Here is a 19,100-nt window from a genome sequence, read left to right as displayed (position 1 = left end):
GGACTTTATCTCCACAAGGACAGGGCAGTGGACACGCCTACCAATACTGTCATGGACAGATGCATCTGCGACAGGTAGATTGGCGAGAAACATCACCTGCCGCAGATCCAGTCTAGCAGCTATGTCCTTTAGGACTCAGCCAGCTGGGTCAGCAGTGGTGCTGCTGAGTCACTCTTGGGTGGAACATTGAATCTTCCACCCAGGGTACATTGTGCCCTAGCCACCCTTGGTGCTTCTGCCAAGCGGTTTTCAACATGGAGAAATACTGATTCATCAGCTGAGGGAGATGGTGCATGGTAACCAGCAGGAGGTTTTCTTGTCCATGTTTGACCTGATGCCTTGAGACTTCATGGGGTCCTGAAGCAATGTTGAGAACTCCCAAGGCAACTCCCTTCCGACTGTATACCACTGTGCCGCCACTCTGGTGGGTCTGTCCTGTTGATGGGACAGGACATACCCAGGGATGGTGATGGTGGTGTCTGGGGCAGAGTGTAAGGTATGATTCTGTGAGTATGACTATACCAGGCTGTTGCTTGGTTAGTCTGTGGGACAGAAACATAGAAAATAGGAGTAGGTCATTCGGCCCCTTGAGCCTACTCTGCCATTCGATATGATCATGGCTAATCCTTTGTCTCAACACCTTACTCCTGCTCTCTCCCCATACCCCTTGATGCCTTTAGAGCCTAGAAAACTATTTCCTTCTCAAACATATTCAGAGATTTGGCCTCCACAGCCTTCTGTGGTAGAGAATTCCACAGGTTCGCCGCCCTCTAAGTGAAGTTTCTCATCAGTCCTAAATGGCCTACCCCGTATCCTTGTTCTAGATCCCCTTCAGCCAGAGGAAGCATCATCCCTGCATCCAGTCTGTCCAGCCATCAGAATTTTATACGTTTCAATGAAATCTCCTCTCATTCTTCTAAACAGTTCTCCCAATTTTGGCTCAAGACCCTAGATGTTAGTAAGGGGGACTTTGCAGGGTTCACTGTTGTCATTTCCAGTGCCAAGGCTGATGGCAAGTGATCCATACGATTTCATTCCTTTTGGTAGACTTTGTAGTGGTTTGGTTTGATACAACTGAGTGGCTTGTAAAAACCATTTCAGAGGGCATTTAACAGTCAACCACATTGCTGTGGGTTTGGAGTCACATGGAGGCCAGACCAGATAAGGATGGTAGATTTCCTTCCCTAAAAGGACATTAGTGAATCAGATGGCTTTTAATGGCAATTGACAATGGTTTCATGGTCACTATTACCAAGGCTAGCTTTTGAGTGGAAACTGGAAGGGGTTGGGGGGGGGGAAGAGAGAGAGAGAGAGAGAGAGAGAAAATTGCTCAAAGCTAGCATAATTTTGAGTGCAATTTGCACCCGATCGCCAACTGCACCTGAAGTGAAAACTCTTGGCCATGATTACTCCTGAACTGAGCTGCTAATACTCCTTTTATGTGGAGAGGGTGATAAATTCATGTTGAAAAATAATGCATTTTACAAGTGGAAGGAGTAGCTCCATTTGAGTAGCATCAGGGTATAGTATATACATTTAAAACCTAAATCAAAGGCTAGTTCAGGCTTTGTGAATTCAGTGCAACTAATCTCAGTTTTACAAATTTTACACTGATATTCTGTAATACAACTGGTATTATACCACACTAAATGTGTGCATCTACCTTTTAGATCAGCTAAAGGAAAGAAAATAACTAAGCAGTTACTTGCATGCAACATTCTCAGTGGCAAATCAAATAGGAATTGTGTTTAAACAAATGAACATTCTCTGTTGTGAATGTGAAGTAACCTGGTGTTTTATTGTTTGTTATGGAAGATACACTAAAACTTGAAAAATGTAAAACATATAAAAGAGGTTAAGGGCTACCATTTTATCAATATGTGATAAATATTCATAGTCATACCATACAACTGGGTACAATGGTAGTGTGAATCTCAACAAGCTCTCCACTGAAGTTAGTTTTATAAAAAAAATTATACTATGCTTTATACAAACATCACTTCTGTTGTTCATAGAGTAATGCGCAGTGGATTGCTAGAATTGTTTTTGGAGGTTTCAGCATTCCTATAGAATTTGTAGATATTACATAATGTATTTCAGAGTAACTAATATAGCAATTATTTAAAATTAAAACCAGAATTATCATAATAAATCCACATAAATGCAAATAATAATCCATCCATCCCATTTACTGTCAAAGAAGAATGACAAGTACAAATCTTTTCTTGCCTTATCTGAAATAATTTATAAACAGAAGGAAAATCATCTTCAAATAATTAGATGAATTTTTCTCTGCATCTTAATACAGCCTTAAGGAAGATGGTTTCAAAAGAGCTGTTTCTTATGCACAATTGATTTTTAAAATTCAATCAAATTGTAGTGTAATTTTAACAAATGTAGCTGCATTTAAAGTAAAACCATTCAGCTTTGTCACTATTCAGCAAATCAGTCAAGCATATCAATAACATAATAGAAACCACTGGTCTACAATGTATGTTTATGAAAAATGATTCAGTTTCATAACATTTTTAGACTATAAAGTGAAACAATTCTACAGTTGTTAGCTTGTAAACCAGCACTGCAGAACATTTAGTTAAATTGGATCCTGCCTCCATTAAATTCCAATTTAAGCAGAAGATGTGACACTTTGCTTGTAGACAGCATGGTAAGCATTTCGCAGGAGGACATAAGGAAAGCAAGATTCCAGCAGGTCCATTGTCAGGAAAGGAGACTCTTGTACAATCTGAGGAAAATTCCAATCACATGTCAGCAATGATTATATACAATGTGGCATTTCAATCAGTCTTTTCAGTGACCAAAGCAGGCCAAACTGTTGCTACGCATTTACAGTAGTGCAAACAAACCACAAAAAGCCTCAACAAAACTACTGTTGGCAGCTCAGCAAAAGTGCCATAAATATTACACTGCAGACTCTTTTAAAGACAAAGTGTTGGTAAGTGCAAAGTTAAAACAAACAGTGTGGGTAATTTTTCAAAGACAGACAAGCTGGCTGTTTGCAGATGAGCTCATGACATAAAACATCACTGCTGAGTGCAAGCAATTGCCCTGGTTATCTGAACTTGTTTGATTCTAAATCAATTTGTAGCACTAATCTAGTTGTTGGCTACTGTCTCTGTAGAACCAGGAATAAAAGAGCTTGTAGGCTAACAAAAACAAAATCAGATTGAATTATTGTACAATTTGGACAGGAATATCATTACAATGAAGCATGATGTATTCTGCCAGTATTTGGTATTGGGAAATAGACCTCTGCAGAGTTGTTCACATGATGCCAACGAATTTATATAGTACCAGGTCATTGGAATTTGAGGAGGCTACAAAAGCCCCTCTATTAGTAAATTTAGGTAGTAAAAATGTTTTTTTAAAAATGAGCTCACTCCATTAAGATAGTTCCAGCTGAAGACTTGGCATAGACCCAATGGGGCACATCTTCTCTGTATTCTAATTTCAATGATTTTAGGAAATTTCTATGATTCTGACATGACTGCATATAATCTTAAATTCCTGCTAACATTTTACTCACCATGTCAAGCAGTAAATAAACAGATTCTCTGTTTCTGGTAGTGGTTTTGTCAGTCTCTTGTCCAATTTTCAGCAAACTTGAAGAAGCAAGCTGGAGAGAAACATTTGCAGTTAAGTACACTAATAGTGCTGTTTTTCAAACACAAAGGCCCAAATCTTCCGATTAGCGTCAGAACAATTCTGACTGACACTAATCATAGGAAAAAGTACAAACTTGCCTGCCAGCATTTTTTAAGGCCAGACTTCCGATGCTGGCTGCTCCATGAAGCCTCCATTGTAGAAAACCAGGCAGGCTTGAGCAGAGCACAGGAAAGGCCAAGCCACACCCACTTTTTACAGCACTAGCTACCGTATTCTGGGAAGTAAGAATTAAATGTCCCCAAAGCTTGTGTTAATTTTGTTATTTCTAGCTCTGCTTCAGACTTTCTACTGTGATTTTCAGTATCTACAAATATTAAATAACTTGAAGCCGGTATTTCCAAGCCAAACTACTTACAATTCTTTGAATGAACACACTGAGGCTGATGGAAAAGCTCCTAGTTTTAAGATTGTCTGGAGCTGTCAGCCTTTGAAGCTCCACAGCCTCACTCCATGACAGTGTCAATCCAGGACAGGGTGAGCACCGTCAAGAAGAAAGGTGAACATTGCCGGGGGTGGAAGATGAACACTGCAGGAAAGGGGGCTAAACATTGCTGTGGGTTCTGGAGTGCTTTGACACTCCAGCTGATTTATTTAAGAGTTTTTCTGGTTTTATACTTGTTACGTAAAACTCTGAGTAAACCCATGTAAAAACCCAGGTAAGTATAGGGCAAACAGCCCAAGCTTGCATGGTTCTGGCCAATCATGGAGCAATCCGGGTAGGGTAAAACCAGCAACTGTAAGTTTAAATTTCCATGCAGGAATGTGCTTATGTCAGGACTTAAGGGATCCCACGTGTATCTTTTGGGGTACTTGGGGTTTCCGGATAATCGGAGGCTGAGACATCTGGGCTATAGTGCAGTTTTAACAAAATTACTATCAATAACCAATTATAGCAGACAGTTAAGCAATGCTAACCAAAACAAATTTTGGGGAAAATCTAATCAAATCAGGAAAGTCTTATAAAGTGAACAGCAGTCATCCAAATAAGGGTTCTGTGCATAAATGTACAAAATGTAAGAAATAAAACAAGTGAGTTAGAAGTACAAATTTAGGCATGATATGGAGCTAAATATTCTAGGATGTAGAATCATTAGAAAGGACAGGAGATTTGGGAAAGGATGAAGAGTGACGCTATCGATAAATGACAACAGCAGCAATAATTTCAGGATTTGAGGCAGTGGAAACAGTATAGCTAAAGTTCTGAAACAGAAAAAGGTGCAAGACTCTGGTAGGAATCATCTACTAACCTCCTGATAATAGTGATATAGTGGGGGGTGGGGGGGGCACGGGGGCAGAGAATGTATAAATATTAGCAGAACGCAGCAAAACCAATATGGTCATAATGGGAGACTTCAATTTTTTCATAGACCAGGAGAAGCAGAAAAGCCAATGAAATTCTAGAACATAGTGAATCTGATTTCTATACCAGGATGTTTTAGAAGATAGGGTAACAGGAATATGAGATTTAGTGATAAATAATGAACCAGAATTAGTTAATGATCCAACAGTAAGAGAATATCTCATGAACAATGACCAGGATATATTTGATCTAGCCAAGACCTGCAAAACGTTTGCAGTCAAACTAGCATATTTATTGCAACAGTGTTTCTTTATTACAGAATTTCTAGTTAGCACATCTTCATGATAGTGAAAGCCTATGTAGAATATCAATTTGTGATGTCATCTGCTGGATATATATACCTATTGAACTTATTGAAAAGAACATTTTGTGGTAAACAAGGGCACTGGACTACAGCAGCTACAAAGTTGCATTTTGTGAAGGTCACAAGCCACTTTTTTGGAGACAGTCTATGGAGCTCAAAGACAATGGCTAAGATAAGCTTCAGATAGAAACCAGAGAGGTCATGTGACCCAGCTCTTGGGTGTATACACTGGTTTTGAACCAGAGACTGCCAGACGGACAGTAGGGGCAACAGCCGTACCCTCCTGCCCCACTCCCCTCTCTCTGAAACCTCTCTCAACAAAGCTGAGCCCTGTTTGTGATCTGAAACCCCATTAGAAGACCTTATTTCTGCAAACAGAGTTCTTTAAAGAGGATTCTGAATCAACGCCACTGTCTTCAAGAAAAAAAGAGAATCAACCAGCCAAGGCTGCAGAGCGACTGCTTCAATGAGAAACCAAAGTACCAGTAGCCGCTGTAGTTCTTCAGCTGTGAACAAGCATTCGGACAATCCATGAATAATTTTTCTGACTTTACCTTTTTAAATCGGCCAAGTTTTAACATCTGATACTCTATTTCTTTTTGTGCATGCCTGGGGAAGGTGCGTGTGTTTTTTGCATTAGCGGGAAGTTGGGCATATTTGTACATTTTAAACCTTTTTGTCAATCATTTTTATATCTTTACCTGAGGAAGCTTTAGTAGTAAAACTAACTCCTTACTTGTTAACTCAAGGAATCTGGTTGCCTTAATTCTTACACCAAGCTACAGACAGTTAAGTACATATTGAACTGGCAAAATCACTTTTTAAATTCAAACCCAGGAGTGGGAGAGAGAGAGAGAGAGAGAGAGAGAAGTCATCTCGTCCCTCCTAACCTGTTTGTAACACACCCAAGACTAACAGAATCAAAATGTCTCAGGCTGGAAAAAGCTACATAAAGCTGTCCATGTGCAAAAACAGGCCCAGGAATATAAATCAAAATTTTGTCAAGAGTCTGGCCTTGTTTGTCGTCAAAGATTATGGAAGTTTAATGGGGAACTGTTTTCTCCTGAGTCGAAAAGGTAGACTTACATCTGATGGGCTCAAAACTATTCGAAGAATAAAGAATATTTCCTTGAAACCAGTCTGTTACGATTGCAGCATCTAACTTTGAAGAAAACAGCTCCATAATGAGCAATCTTATTTCATGACGAAGTCCTTGTATGGATTCAAATTTTGTGGCATTATAACAGCTCCTTCCTTGAGTAGTCAAAGTTTGTGAGGTGGCATGCCCAACGGAGTTAAACTGTTTGGAAACTCTGCAGAGTATAGGCTATCATCTTCCTCACCTATAGAGTCAATGCTGATATATTCATTTAATTCATTAGACAGCTTTTCAAAACTTTATTAAAATCTAGTGAATTTTCAATTTTAGTACATTGCATTTGTATGCAATTGTAATGTAATTTTAATAGCTTTCAATAATTAGTCACATCAAATGATTATTCCTATCATTTTGCCACACAACCAATTTCACATCTCATCCAACCCGTCCATGCAACCCCTTCCTCAATGCTATCCCCACCCCATGCCATTCCATCCTTCCCATGCTAACCATATCCCATTCCTTCCAAACCTCCCATGCCATTCCCATTCTGCTCTTGCCATCCCCAACCCTCCCATCACATCCCTCAAGGAAATAGTTTATCTAGTTGCTTGGCTCTCATCTACTGTTGTTTTTGCTCTCCACCAACCACCACCCCCAACCTTGCCACCGGTGTCACCACCAAATGTTGGCAGCTGCATGTGTCACACGTTCCAGTTCTCCATGCGACCGAGGTGTCTCTACGTGTACCCGCCTCAGCCCACCAAATCAACTGACCTACCAATCAAAACAATCCGGAATCACAAACACTATTATAGATTTGATATTAGGTTTTTGAGAAAGGGAGAGAGAGAGGGAGAGAGAGAGAAGGAAGAGTCACAAATCAAGGTTTTATGTAAGGCAAATTTCAGAGGGTTGAGAAATGATTTGACCACAGTAAACTGGGTGGAACTATTTTAATGACTAAACCTACAAACAGTATAATGTATTCAAGGAAATATCCAGTACAATACAAAACCAGTTCATATCCACAAAAATGCAAAGGATCCACTTGTACAGTTAAGTAACCACAGTCAAGAAATGAATAAGAGACAGGTTAAAACTATAGGCTTTCACAAATGGGAAGGAAAAGTGGAGATCCAGCAGGCCAAGAGAGCTATAAAGTGAGATGAAAAAAACAATACGCAGTACAAAGAGGGGAAATAATTGCAAGGGACATCAAAATTAAAAAGTTTTAGATGTTAAGAGGAAAAAAAAGTAATAAAGGGGAATGTGGGGCCATTAAAGACAGATAAATCTATAATAGAAAATAAGGAAATGGCAGACTTTTAAATGAATACTTTATACCTGTTTTCCAAGTGGAGGAACTTAACAGATTTAATACAAGTTAAAAAAGGCAGTGACAATCATAGGACTTAAGATGCACAAATTCCAGAGGCTAATGGTTTCCACCCACAGGGTTTTAAGAAATTGCTGCAGAAGTTATAGATGCATTAGTCATAATTAACCAAAACTCTCTGGATTTAGATTTGTGCGTTTGGATGGAAAGTCACAATTTTCGCTTCATTATTTAAGAAGTGAGGGGTAGAGAAAACAGATAACTACAGATCTGCCAGTTTAATGTCATTTTTGTGCAAGTTCCTGGAATCTACCAGAGAGATTGAGCACAGAGTCAACAAGGATTTGTGATGGGCTGGCCATGTCTGGTGAATCTAACTGAATTTTTCATCAGCATGGTGGAATGGGGAATGCCTATGAACATTGGCTATGTAGACTTCCAGAAGATGTTTGATAAGACCCACAGAAGGGGTGATTAACAAAAATGAAAGTGTACACAATTGGAGATAACCTTGTGACATGGGTTGGTAAATGATTGATAGGTAGTATGATGGAGGGTGGGAAGGAGATGGGAGGGATTGAGGGGGGGGGGGGTGGGGAGAGAGAAAGAGAGAGAGAGACCGACTCTGTTTGGTAAGATGTAAAAAGTGGCATTCCCCAGAGCAATTTCACTATATGTAAATTACTTAGATGTGGAAAGAAAGTTGTATAGCCAAGTTTACCCATAAATTAGGAGGCACAGCAAATTAATGTATGTAGATGTAACAGGAAGTTACAAAGTGGTGTGAGCAAAATTATTGCACATGGAATTCAACATGTGGAAGGGTAAATCATCCACTTTAGATCCATGAAAATCAGAATATTTTCTTAATAGTGAGAAAATAGGAACTACAGAGGAACAAAGTGATTTAAATGTTCAGTGTCCAGGTACATTAAAGGTACAAAAGGGTGAATGGAATGGCCTTACTGGAATACAAAAGTGAGGGATGAAGCAACAGTTGTAAAACTGTCTTAAAATTTCAGTTGGGTCATTTAGAAATAAAAGCAGAAAGCACTTTTGTTTTTAAAAAACAGTGTAGTGGAAATCCTGCCTCTTACCCCAATAAAGCTAGGTCAATTTAAAAATTGAGATTGATAGTTTTTTTGTTAAATAAAGGTATCAAGGGATATGGAGCAAGGGCGGCTAAACAGAACCGAGGCACACATCAATCATGGGCTGGTTGAAAAGGTAGAAAAGGTTGAGGGGCTGAATGACCTATTCCAAGTTCACAGCACATTCAATTCCCTACCATTCAGTCATGAAAAAAAGTAGCAAAAATAATCTTTGAAAGGAATGACGGAAATGTTTTATCCCTTCTATTGCAAGTGCCTCCAAGGAATTCTTGGATGCCTGGGTAGTGGAATTTTTTTCTTCAAATATTTCAAGATAATTTTATAAATATTAATTCCCAGTGCAGAGCTTTGCGTGCCTAGAGTTCATATGAGGAATTGGGCAAAGAAGTCACCCAAACCCGCAACACTGCCCATTAATTTTATTGGGCAATAGATCCTGTGGAGTGTGCTATATGCCTGAATTCCTGATGTGCAATTCTGATGCACAAAGCCTTGCGCTCAGAGTGCCAATTTTACTTTTTTTTTTACTCCTGCAGTGATGCTGGAAATGTTCTATGACAATGCCACCACCCAGCAATTTTTCCTCCCGAAATCTAATATTTTACAAAAAATGTTACGAATTTGATTTCTGCCATCCATCCTGTATCTGTTATTTGCAAATTAATTTGATTTTTTTTTAAACTTTACACTGCCAATTCAAAGGAAATTCTTGTTTCCCTGGGCCTGAATAGCTTGTAAAGTTTCAGATAAAGCACTACTTTGTTAAACATAATCAACAGTACAGCAAAGTTACTTAATGTCAGAAGTAATTTGTTACACTATCAGCGAGGCTTAAATTACTACACTAAATGTTTAAATATTTAAAAAAAAAATGTCTACACCAATTCTGCTCACCCCATCATCCCATTCATTCTCAGTTTATGGCTCACTTGCAAAAGCTTTACTTTCACTTCCTTCCAACCTAACCTACAAATTCTAATTTTATTTTATAGATAAATCATTTATTAGCCTGTCTTAATCAGAGAACTCTTCCTAACATATTTTGGAGGAAGCACACACTTTAAAAATCTCAGAGTAAAAGTGTTAAAAATTACAAACTTGGAAAGCAGCGTTGTCGGTGAGCTTTCTTGTGAATGGTCCCGACACAAATTAAGCTTTTTAGGGTAATGAGAGTATCAACTCCAGCTTTACATTTTGTTTCAACCAATATTCCAACTTTTTTTATATTCTTATGTAAAGTCTGCAAACCATCATGCAGTCATAAACTAGAACTTTCATATCTTTAACTCCGATTGAAATCAATCTCCAGAAGGCCAGTTCTTTAGCTAAAGGTTCATCTTAGACTGATACAGCACAGAAGCAGACCATTCGGCCCATCATTTCTGCACCAGCCCTTTGAAACAACTATCCAACTAGTCCTCACTCTCCTGCTCTTTTCCCATATCCCCGAAATTTCCCCTTTAGATATATTTATCTAATTCCCTTTTGTAAGTTACTATTACAGCTGTCTCCACCACTCTTTCAAGCAGTGCATTCCTTGCTGTGTAGATCCTCTTCCGCTCATGCTACCCCTGGTTCTTTTCCACTTATCTTAAATCTGTGACCTCTGGTTACTAACACTTCTGCCACTGGAAATAGTTTCTCCTTATTTACTCTATCAAAACCCTTCATTATTTTGAACATCAAATATCCCTTTGACTTTCTTTGCACCCATGAGATGATTACCAGCTCTACAGTCTCACCACATAAATCCCTCATCCCCACTACCATTCTAGTAAATTTCCTCTACACCCTCTGCTCCTGCACCCTTTTAAAAGTGTTATTTAGTTAATATTGTCTCTCCTAATTCTTCCTATCAAAATTAATCTATTCACACTTCTCTGCAAAATTTCATCAATGTCCTCCTTAACTCTGTTATTACCCCCCTCACTGTTTACTACATTTCTAATATTAGTTTCATCCGAAAACTTATGCTCTGTATATCCAGGTCCTGATCATGAACATATTAAAAAGCAGTGTTCCCAACATGGATTCCTGGGGAACACCACTGCACACTTCCCTCAAGTGCTTGTCTCTGCTTTCTGTTTGTCAGGCAATTTTGTATCCATGTAGCCAGTAACCCTTTAACTGTTCTTGTTCTGCCATTTAAGGTAACAAGTTAAATCTGAAGTAGCATTCTGGGCATGACATTGTGCTACTTTTGAAATAAGTTATTTTGCCTGCAGAGGCAGAGCAGTTAATCTAAATTTCTACAAAATCTGTATGTACTTTTCTAATGCAGCTGCTGAAGCTTCACATATTTTTATTTCTGTGGTAAATGCTTCTTCTCCAAAGAATAGCAAGTAACGTATAAAAAATATCTGCAGGCTTTCCTAGGAAAAAAACATCTTCAGCTGCTTCATCAGTGACCTTCCCTCTATCATAAGGTTAGAAGTGGGTGTGTGCACTTTTGGTTGTACTGTACACAGTTCATAATTTTACACTGTACAGAGTTCATAATTTTACACTGTACAGAGTTCATAATTTTACACTGTACAGAGTTCATAATTTTACATTTACAAATATTACTCCTCAGATAATGAAGTAGCTTCTACTTGCATGCTGCAAGACCTGGACAATATTAAAGGCTTGGGCTGATAAGTGGCAAGTAGCATTGAAGCTACACAACTTCAAGCGAGTCAATGATAATTTCCAACAAAAATGCCACACAACCTCCCCATGACATTCAATGGCATTACCATCACCCAGTGCCCACCATCAATACCTTGGGGCATCATCATTGACCAGAAAATTAACTGGACCCAGCTACATAAATACTGTGGCAACAATAGGTTAGAAGCTGGGTATTCTGCAGCAGGTAATTCACCTTCTGACTTTTCAAAGTCTGTCCACCACCTACAAGGCACACGTCAGAAGTGTTATGGAATATTCTTCACTTGCCTGGATGAGTGCAGCTTCAACAAGAAGCTCACTACCTTGGAGGAAAAGCATCCCAATTGATAGGTACCCCATTTCACAACATTAAACATTCACCTCCTCCCCCATCGGCACCGCATGGTCGCAGTGTATACCATCTACAATTTACACTGCAGCAACTCACCACGGCTTCTTCAGCAGCAACTTAAGACAAGGGTGGCAAGGTGCATGGGAACATCCCCACCAAGTCACACCATCCGGACTTGGAATATATTGCCATTCCTTCATCGTTGCTAGGCGAAAATCCTGGAACATCCTACCTAACAGCACTGAGATACATTCATCATACAGATTACAATTCTTCAAGGCAAAGGCTCTTATCACCATCTTTAAGGGCAATTACGGATAGGCAATAAAAACTAGACCTGCCAGCGACATGCATGTCCCAACATGGATAAAATAAAATCTGCAAAACATTATATATTCCCTGTTATTTCTAAAAACATTTCAGAATATTTTAAATTCCATAAAACATTTTTGAAGTCCAGTTGTAGGAATATATTGTAGATTTAAATAGCCAACGGCTAAATTTAAGGAAATTTGAGCTTCCATTTAATGAGTTTCCTCCCCATCAAGTTTTTGTTTTCCCTGCTACATTGTTTAGGCTGACTACTGTATCTGCTTCCCAGCTTGTCAATGTTAATGAAATCAAGTAGCTGAGTGAGACTGGCCTGAAATAACTTTCTTCCCCTGCCTGTGGGGATGCAGTTGGAATCTCCTCACTTTTGATGACGAGCTACTCAAGGACTTTTATCTGCTTAAATTTGCGACCTAATTATCAATCTAAACTTCAATTTAGTTCACCTACTGCATCCATGCTGTGGCTCAGTTCATAGCACCCTTGCCTTTGAATCAGAGGGTTGTGGGTTCATGTCCCACTCCCGGAAACCAAGAACTGTGATTGTACTCGAAAGAGTTGCAATCTGTGACTGTTGATAACTGGAAAGGACTTTTAAGATGTAAATGACAACTTACAACTATACACACGTACAGCTAGAAAGTTGCAATACCAAGTACCAGTGGAATAAAAATGCAGATAGTGTTCAGTAGCCCACCAAGGGCCTTGGATGTCAAATCCAAAATCAGGAACTAGGAATAGCTATAAGGGTATCAAGTTGCTGAACACTACCACCTGTTATTTAAGCAAGTTTGCTATTGCTCCTTTAGCATGGAAAACTGGTGCTGCACAGGGATGTAATTAGATTAAGAAAAATGATAGTACAAACCCAACTGTAAGATTAATTTGTCATCCTAGGCTACATACATGCTTTCCAAATGTAGACACTTTTGTGGTTTCAAACCAGCAATGATTTTCCTAGTTTACACTGTGATGAAAACTCTGACCATGGTAAATTTCTCTGTAGTAAGTGCCCTTAAACTGAGGCCCTGTCTGCCCTCTCTGATGGACTTAAAAGATTCCATAGCACTATTTCACGGAACAGCAGGGGGGTTATCTTCAGTGTCCTAGTCAATACTTATCCCTTAATCAACATCACACAAACTGATTATTTGGTCATTACCATACGCTGCTTGTAGGAGTTTGCTGTGTACAAATTGGCTGCACTTTGAATGCCATTCAGCCCATTATGTCCATGCCAGCTCTCCGGAAGAGCAACTCACTTGGTCACACCACCACCCCCACAACCTTATCCCCATAGCCCTGCAATTTTTTTTGCTTCAGGTAATTATCCAATTCTCTTTTGAAGGCCTTGATTGAATCTACATCCACCACACTCTTGGGCAGAGCATCTTACGGTTTCAATTAGATAACTCTACTCCATCAGATCTTTTGACACATCTATTAATTTCAAACTAAATGTAACACTAGGAATGCAAGAGATGCAGTTTTAGTGACATAACACCACCTTTTCAACACAACAGTGGTAAAGAAATGACAGGTGCTACCCAATTTATTGTCCTCAACATATTAAATTTCAGGTTCAGCGCTCTACCCCTATAATTTTTTTCATGTGTGCAAATTTAGAGCCAGAGTACATAGACTTTTCAGCTGCCTAAATAGTTATATACACAATTTTAAAATTAAGATAATCAGGATACTGTTGCCGAAGCAGCAGCAATTGGTTTTCTTGCAAAGGTGTTTTCTCTTTGCGTGCTTTAATGTAAAAAAAAAATTGCATTAAAATGTTATTGTAGAAAGCACAGCTGCAGAATTGTTGGGTAGATGTACTGGGAACAGAAAGAAAGTGGTGAGGACTTTGGAAAGCGCAGCCTACATGGAATTTTGAAGCAAAGCCTAGAGTCCATCACTCAGAAATAGATAAACATTGAACTGCAAAACATATTGGAATGAGTACATTCAAATCTTATTGGAGAAACGGAATCATCTCCTGTGCAGGTATGCTGAAGGTTGTTTGGTTGAGGGGCGGCAGTCAGTAAGGTTCCTCTTTTACATTCAGTTAATTGGTTAATCAGGTTCTCTTACCAATCAACAGTCAACAGCAGAAATTAGTGAATACATTGAAGAAATTTCAGGACTGTCACAGTCACGTCATATGCCTGTAAAACTTAATAAGAAGATGCAATACCAGGTACATGGGCTGAATGTCCCAATGACTGGCAGATTGTATCAAAGAGCACATCCATTTAGCTATTCGCAATAGGCAAAGTACTGACCGTACCCAACCAGCCTGTGCTTGCAAAACTCCAAACATAGTGCCCAACGTTAGATGTGATTCCGCAATTGGACAACACTTGCTTAACAATCCTGATTGTGCTAGGAATTACACTGAAAACCAATCTAAGATTATAGTCAAGCTCGCAGTCAGGCTCACTTACACATTCTAGAAGCCACATATATTCACACCCAGGGCCTTGTCCTTTGCAGACAGAAGGAGCATGCCCACATATTATGCCGTTTCCAACTAAACAAAAGCTTCGGAGACCACCATTCCCTGGTTCATTCCCCATGGTAATGTCAAGACCAGAGTTGACCTGCCTGGTTTGAATTTGAAACAAAAGCTTGGCAGTTAACTGTTCTCTGATGAATTCTTCACGGCAACACCTCTCCCAGAGTCCACTTGCCAACCAATCAGCACTCCTCATGCAGTATAAATTGTTGTCCCCTTACTGGTAGTTTATCTTGCATAGCTGTCCTGATGAATGCAAGGCAAAAAGCTTTGACAGTATGTCTCTTTTTTCAGCAATAGTCAAGTTCTGTACTACCAAACGACTATTTAAAATACATCTTGGTGCAATCAGTCGAGAGGAGGGAAAAAGAGTGAAATTATCCCACCTCTCTCCCCTGTCCATAAGAGGTGCAAAATCTTTCCTGGCGAAGAGATAACATTCAGGTAAAGTTTCTAATAAAACAAGGCGCTGGGGAAAAATTGATGACATCCTAGCAATTATCTTGTTTGAAATGGAAGAAATGCTTGTTAAGAAGGTGCATTAGTGCACAATGGGGCACTAAGGAGGAGGATGTGGATTTGATCGGCAGGGAGAAATACTTGATCTAAGAACATGGTCATCCCTCTTAGCAATTGAAGGATCAGCATTGGTAAAAAGTGCCCAAAGTGCTACTTGACAAAATGGCCCTGAACCATCAATATCCCAGTGCCAATCCATCTTTCTCTGATGAGAAATGGCCAATTATAATCTTGGGGGTTGGAAAATAGCAGAAGCAAGAAAGAGCTAGAACCTCAGCATATCCTCAGAATGTCCCAGAGTGAATTACAACCAATGCATTGCTTTTGGAAGCAAATATATAGTCAAATACTGCAACCAATTTACATACAGAAAAGATCCACGAAACATAACTGAGTTAGTGGGATGAACTTTAATCTCTGGTGACTATTACCCCACAGCAGATTTAACATCAGTAAAGATGAGAACTGATGATGTTGACAGCAATCTTTAATACACTTAAAGGTAGTGGGTGAAATGTTCAAAACAAGTCTAAAAAAGTGACTAGTACCTGTAAAATGATATAGTAGACAAAGTTTAAATGCAAAGAAATATGTTACTTTGGAAAAATAGATCTCTAATAGTTGTAGAGTTGACAAATATCCAAAATAAGGATGAGGGTATTAAACAACAATCTGTTCTGACCCCACATGTCTCAGAGAGAGAGAGAGAGAGAGAGAGCTGGAGACCAATGTACTAACCAAACAAAAATCTCCCTGCAAGTTTTTGAGAAAGTTGAATTGGGGTAAAATGCTAGTTTTGCAGAAGCGTTTTGAAAATTAGATCAAGTCAGAACAAGATTTCACAAATTTATAAGTGTACAAAATCCTGAACACATTGCTCTTATTGGGCATGCAGAACCAGACAGTAATCCTGTTGGCATTTATTAAAGAGACTACATTTTCATAGTGCAGGAATTCTTTTATATTTTCTCCTAGGCTTTTCAGCCTCACAATTGATGCGAGCACAGTGAAGAAACACCAGTGAAAACCATTTCTGCACTATTTTTCCTTCCTTAAGCTTAAAAAAATGTCCATCATAATTAATGAGATAGCTAGCTGATTCAAATCTTACATTTTATGCCATCTACTAATAAGAGTTGAAACCTGAAAAAGTAAATGGCAAACAGAATATAGAAAAGGAGAATAGAGGGATACATTGACTCTAGATAAACACATAACCTGATCCAGCACCAGAATTCCAAAATACCAAACTACTTTGCAGTCACTCCATTACACACAATCTGATCCAACCATAACATTTAAAAATAAATCTTGGTCCAAGCATAAAATACCACTATTAACCAGGTTTTTAATACCACACTACATATAGTCAAAGAACTACTAAATTTCACTAAGAGACAGTAGCACAATTTAGAATCTAATCACTTACGCAAAAAGTGTTGTTTAGACTGAATTACTGAATGAATTCACTGTACATGAACTTTAAAACATTACTTGTGGTTTTTTAATGAATGGTTAAATTGGCTGCACTAACAGTTTTCAAATATTTGCAAATTGGCTATTTTTATCTGCAGTTTATGGAAATCCTGATCTAAACATAATCCTTATTCAAGCATTACATTTCTTGGCAAAGCAGTCTTGTGTTTATAGTGTCTTGATCCACTCTTTATACAAGGAAGGAAAAGTTCCCAAACTCTCAAAAAGCAAAATCACAAGGAGTAAAATCTCATTAAGTGGACCACATTCAATATCCTGCTGTTCCCCACTATGCACCCTGTTTATATCACAGGTAACATTGAATATAAAAGATGATCTCCATGTTCCCATTTCTTACAGGAGTTACTTCAGCACGGAAGTCATTCCCTTGTCTGTCACGAGGTTCTATCATACCTTTACCTCAGGACTTCTGTCTGTGCCCAGCACGACTATAGTTAAAATTAAAATAGTAATCCAATGTCAAAGTTGTTTTTAAAAAATACAATTAAAAAAATGTAGCAAGTGTAAGAAAATGTACATGAACCTCCCAATGAAGCAGAGGGACAGTCCACATAGTTACTTGGGTCAACTGTTTCTCAACCGAAGCTAATGGTTTAACCTATCTGCATTACTCCTTTTTTGACAAACATGATAGAAGTTACTTTATTAAATAGTCAATTTCTGGAGTGGGATTATAGTCCAGCTGACCCCTGCCATCACATTTCCCATCAATACTGGGAAATCAATGCGATTTTATGATTTATAGGTCAAAATCTAATCTCCAAGTTATCCATGCATTCTGTTCAGCCTCAGGACAACAGACCGTTCTTTTACTGGATTGCTGTATTGCAAACCATGCTACCTGGAATTCAATGCGTTTAAGTAGGCTATTGCCACTACCAACTATTGAGCTTTCTGCTTGCAAATGTACTGTTCAGATCATATGGGACTTGGTTCTAACGAGTGAATATAGGAAGTGTGCTGCATTGGGAAACTGTTTCAAGTGCCCCCCAATACAGACTCCTATGCAAATGAACCTGATATTGTAAATTGACACAGGAAAGACGGACTTAGAAAAATTCTGTTCCAGCATTCTGAGCTAGGCAACCATCAAGAGAATCGCATCTCAATCAAAAATCTTGCCAAGACGCTACCGCCTGGCCTAATATTAAAATGTAAATGCTTTGGACATGCAATAAAATATTATGACTTCACTTGCAATTACTACAGTCTGATCCATGTGAAAGTTGTGGAAATCATTTATAGTGCAAGCATATTAAACACTAAATGATCTCTTTATCTCATTTACTCTTTCTCTTCTCGTGCAATTTGTAGAATTTGTAAACTCAAAGCTGCACTACCAAATCACTAATTAATTTATGTAATTTTTCACTTTACATGATATACTGCCTTTTTCATTCAACTATATTTTTTAATAAAGAGAAAAAAGACCAGTAAATGTAATAACATAGCCTTCATAGCATTAATCACAATTTCATGGTAATATAAAAACCATGGATGGACAATAGGAAATAATAAAATTGAGAATTTCCAATAATTAAGCTTCAAAGTCCACAACTGAAGCTATAAATCCAGCATTTCAGATCATCTCCCATATATCCACTGGATCTAACCTACCACCACGTGATCAAGTCTACTTCAGATTAAGGTTGTGCAGCTGTACAGTAGGCATTGCTTCAAGTGGCTGCACCTTATACTTCCTAAACTGTAGTGAAGCACACCCACATAAAAAAAAATATATAGTAAAATCAACATACATGATAGGACTCCTGGTTTATAAGAAAACTCAGTGACTTGGACCTTTTGACTCTTAAAACATAATTGCTCTTTGAACTTGCATTGAACGAAGGAAGAAAATAAGGACAGAAAGATTTGCATTTATATAGTGCCTTTCATATTCTCAGATGTACCAACTGCACCAGAGCTAATGAGTTACTTTTGAAGCGTAGTCATTGTTGCTTTGTAGTAAAAGCTACAGCCATAATACACACTGCAAGGTTTCACAAACAGCAAATGAGATGACTGACCAAATGATGTGTTGGCTGAGAAAAACTGTTGGCAAGAGACCTTACACAAAAAGTTTAATGCCACCCTTTATGTCCACCTCAACAGGCAGGCCACAGTTGGTCATGTTTAAAATATAGCACCTCTAACAAGGTAGCTCAGTACGCACTGAAGTATCAGTTTGGAAATAATTGCTCTAGTCCTAATGTGTCTTGAACAGGACCTGTGCAAGAGTATTAGGTGTCCTAGGCGAACCTTCAGCCTCGCGCTCCCCACAACAATTAACTTTCAAAAATGAATATTGCGCATTAGTATGAACAAAAATTCTGCATTTATAAT

At 38.6% G+C, this 19,100-nt stretch overlaps 1 protein-coding gene across 2 annotated transcripts in view; it reads right to left on the bottom strand.

Annotated features, from left to right (window-relative positions):
- Positions 1-1,763: 1,763 nt before the first annotated feature.
- The window catches only part of nckap1 (NCK-associated protein 1), a 210,791-nt gene continuing 193,454 nt past the window's right edge, over positions 1,764-19,100 (bottom strand). For both annotated transcript variants that reach the window (XM_078551916.1, XM_078551917.1), the window contains exons 30-31: positions 3,545-3,634; positions 1,764-2,743 (exon numbers count right to left, since the gene is read on the bottom strand). In XM_078551916.1, the coding sequence (XP_078408042.1) occupies positions 2,627-2,743; positions 3,545-3,634 (207 nt within the window). In that variant the 3' untranslated portion in view covers positions 1,764-2,626. The remainder of the gene's footprint in view (positions 2,744-3,544; positions 3,635-19,100) is intronic.

This window comes from Cetorhinus maximus, chromosome 11 (genome assembly GCF_964194155.1).
Source record: "Cetorhinus maximus chromosome 11, sCetMax3.hap1.1, whole genome shotgun sequence".
Taxonomy (NCBI): Eukaryota; Metazoa; Chordata; class Chondrichthyes; order Lamniformes; family Cetorhinidae; genus Cetorhinus; species Cetorhinus maximus.
Note: the sequence above shows the minus strand (reverse complement) of the source record. Positions and strands in the feature narration are given on the sequence as shown.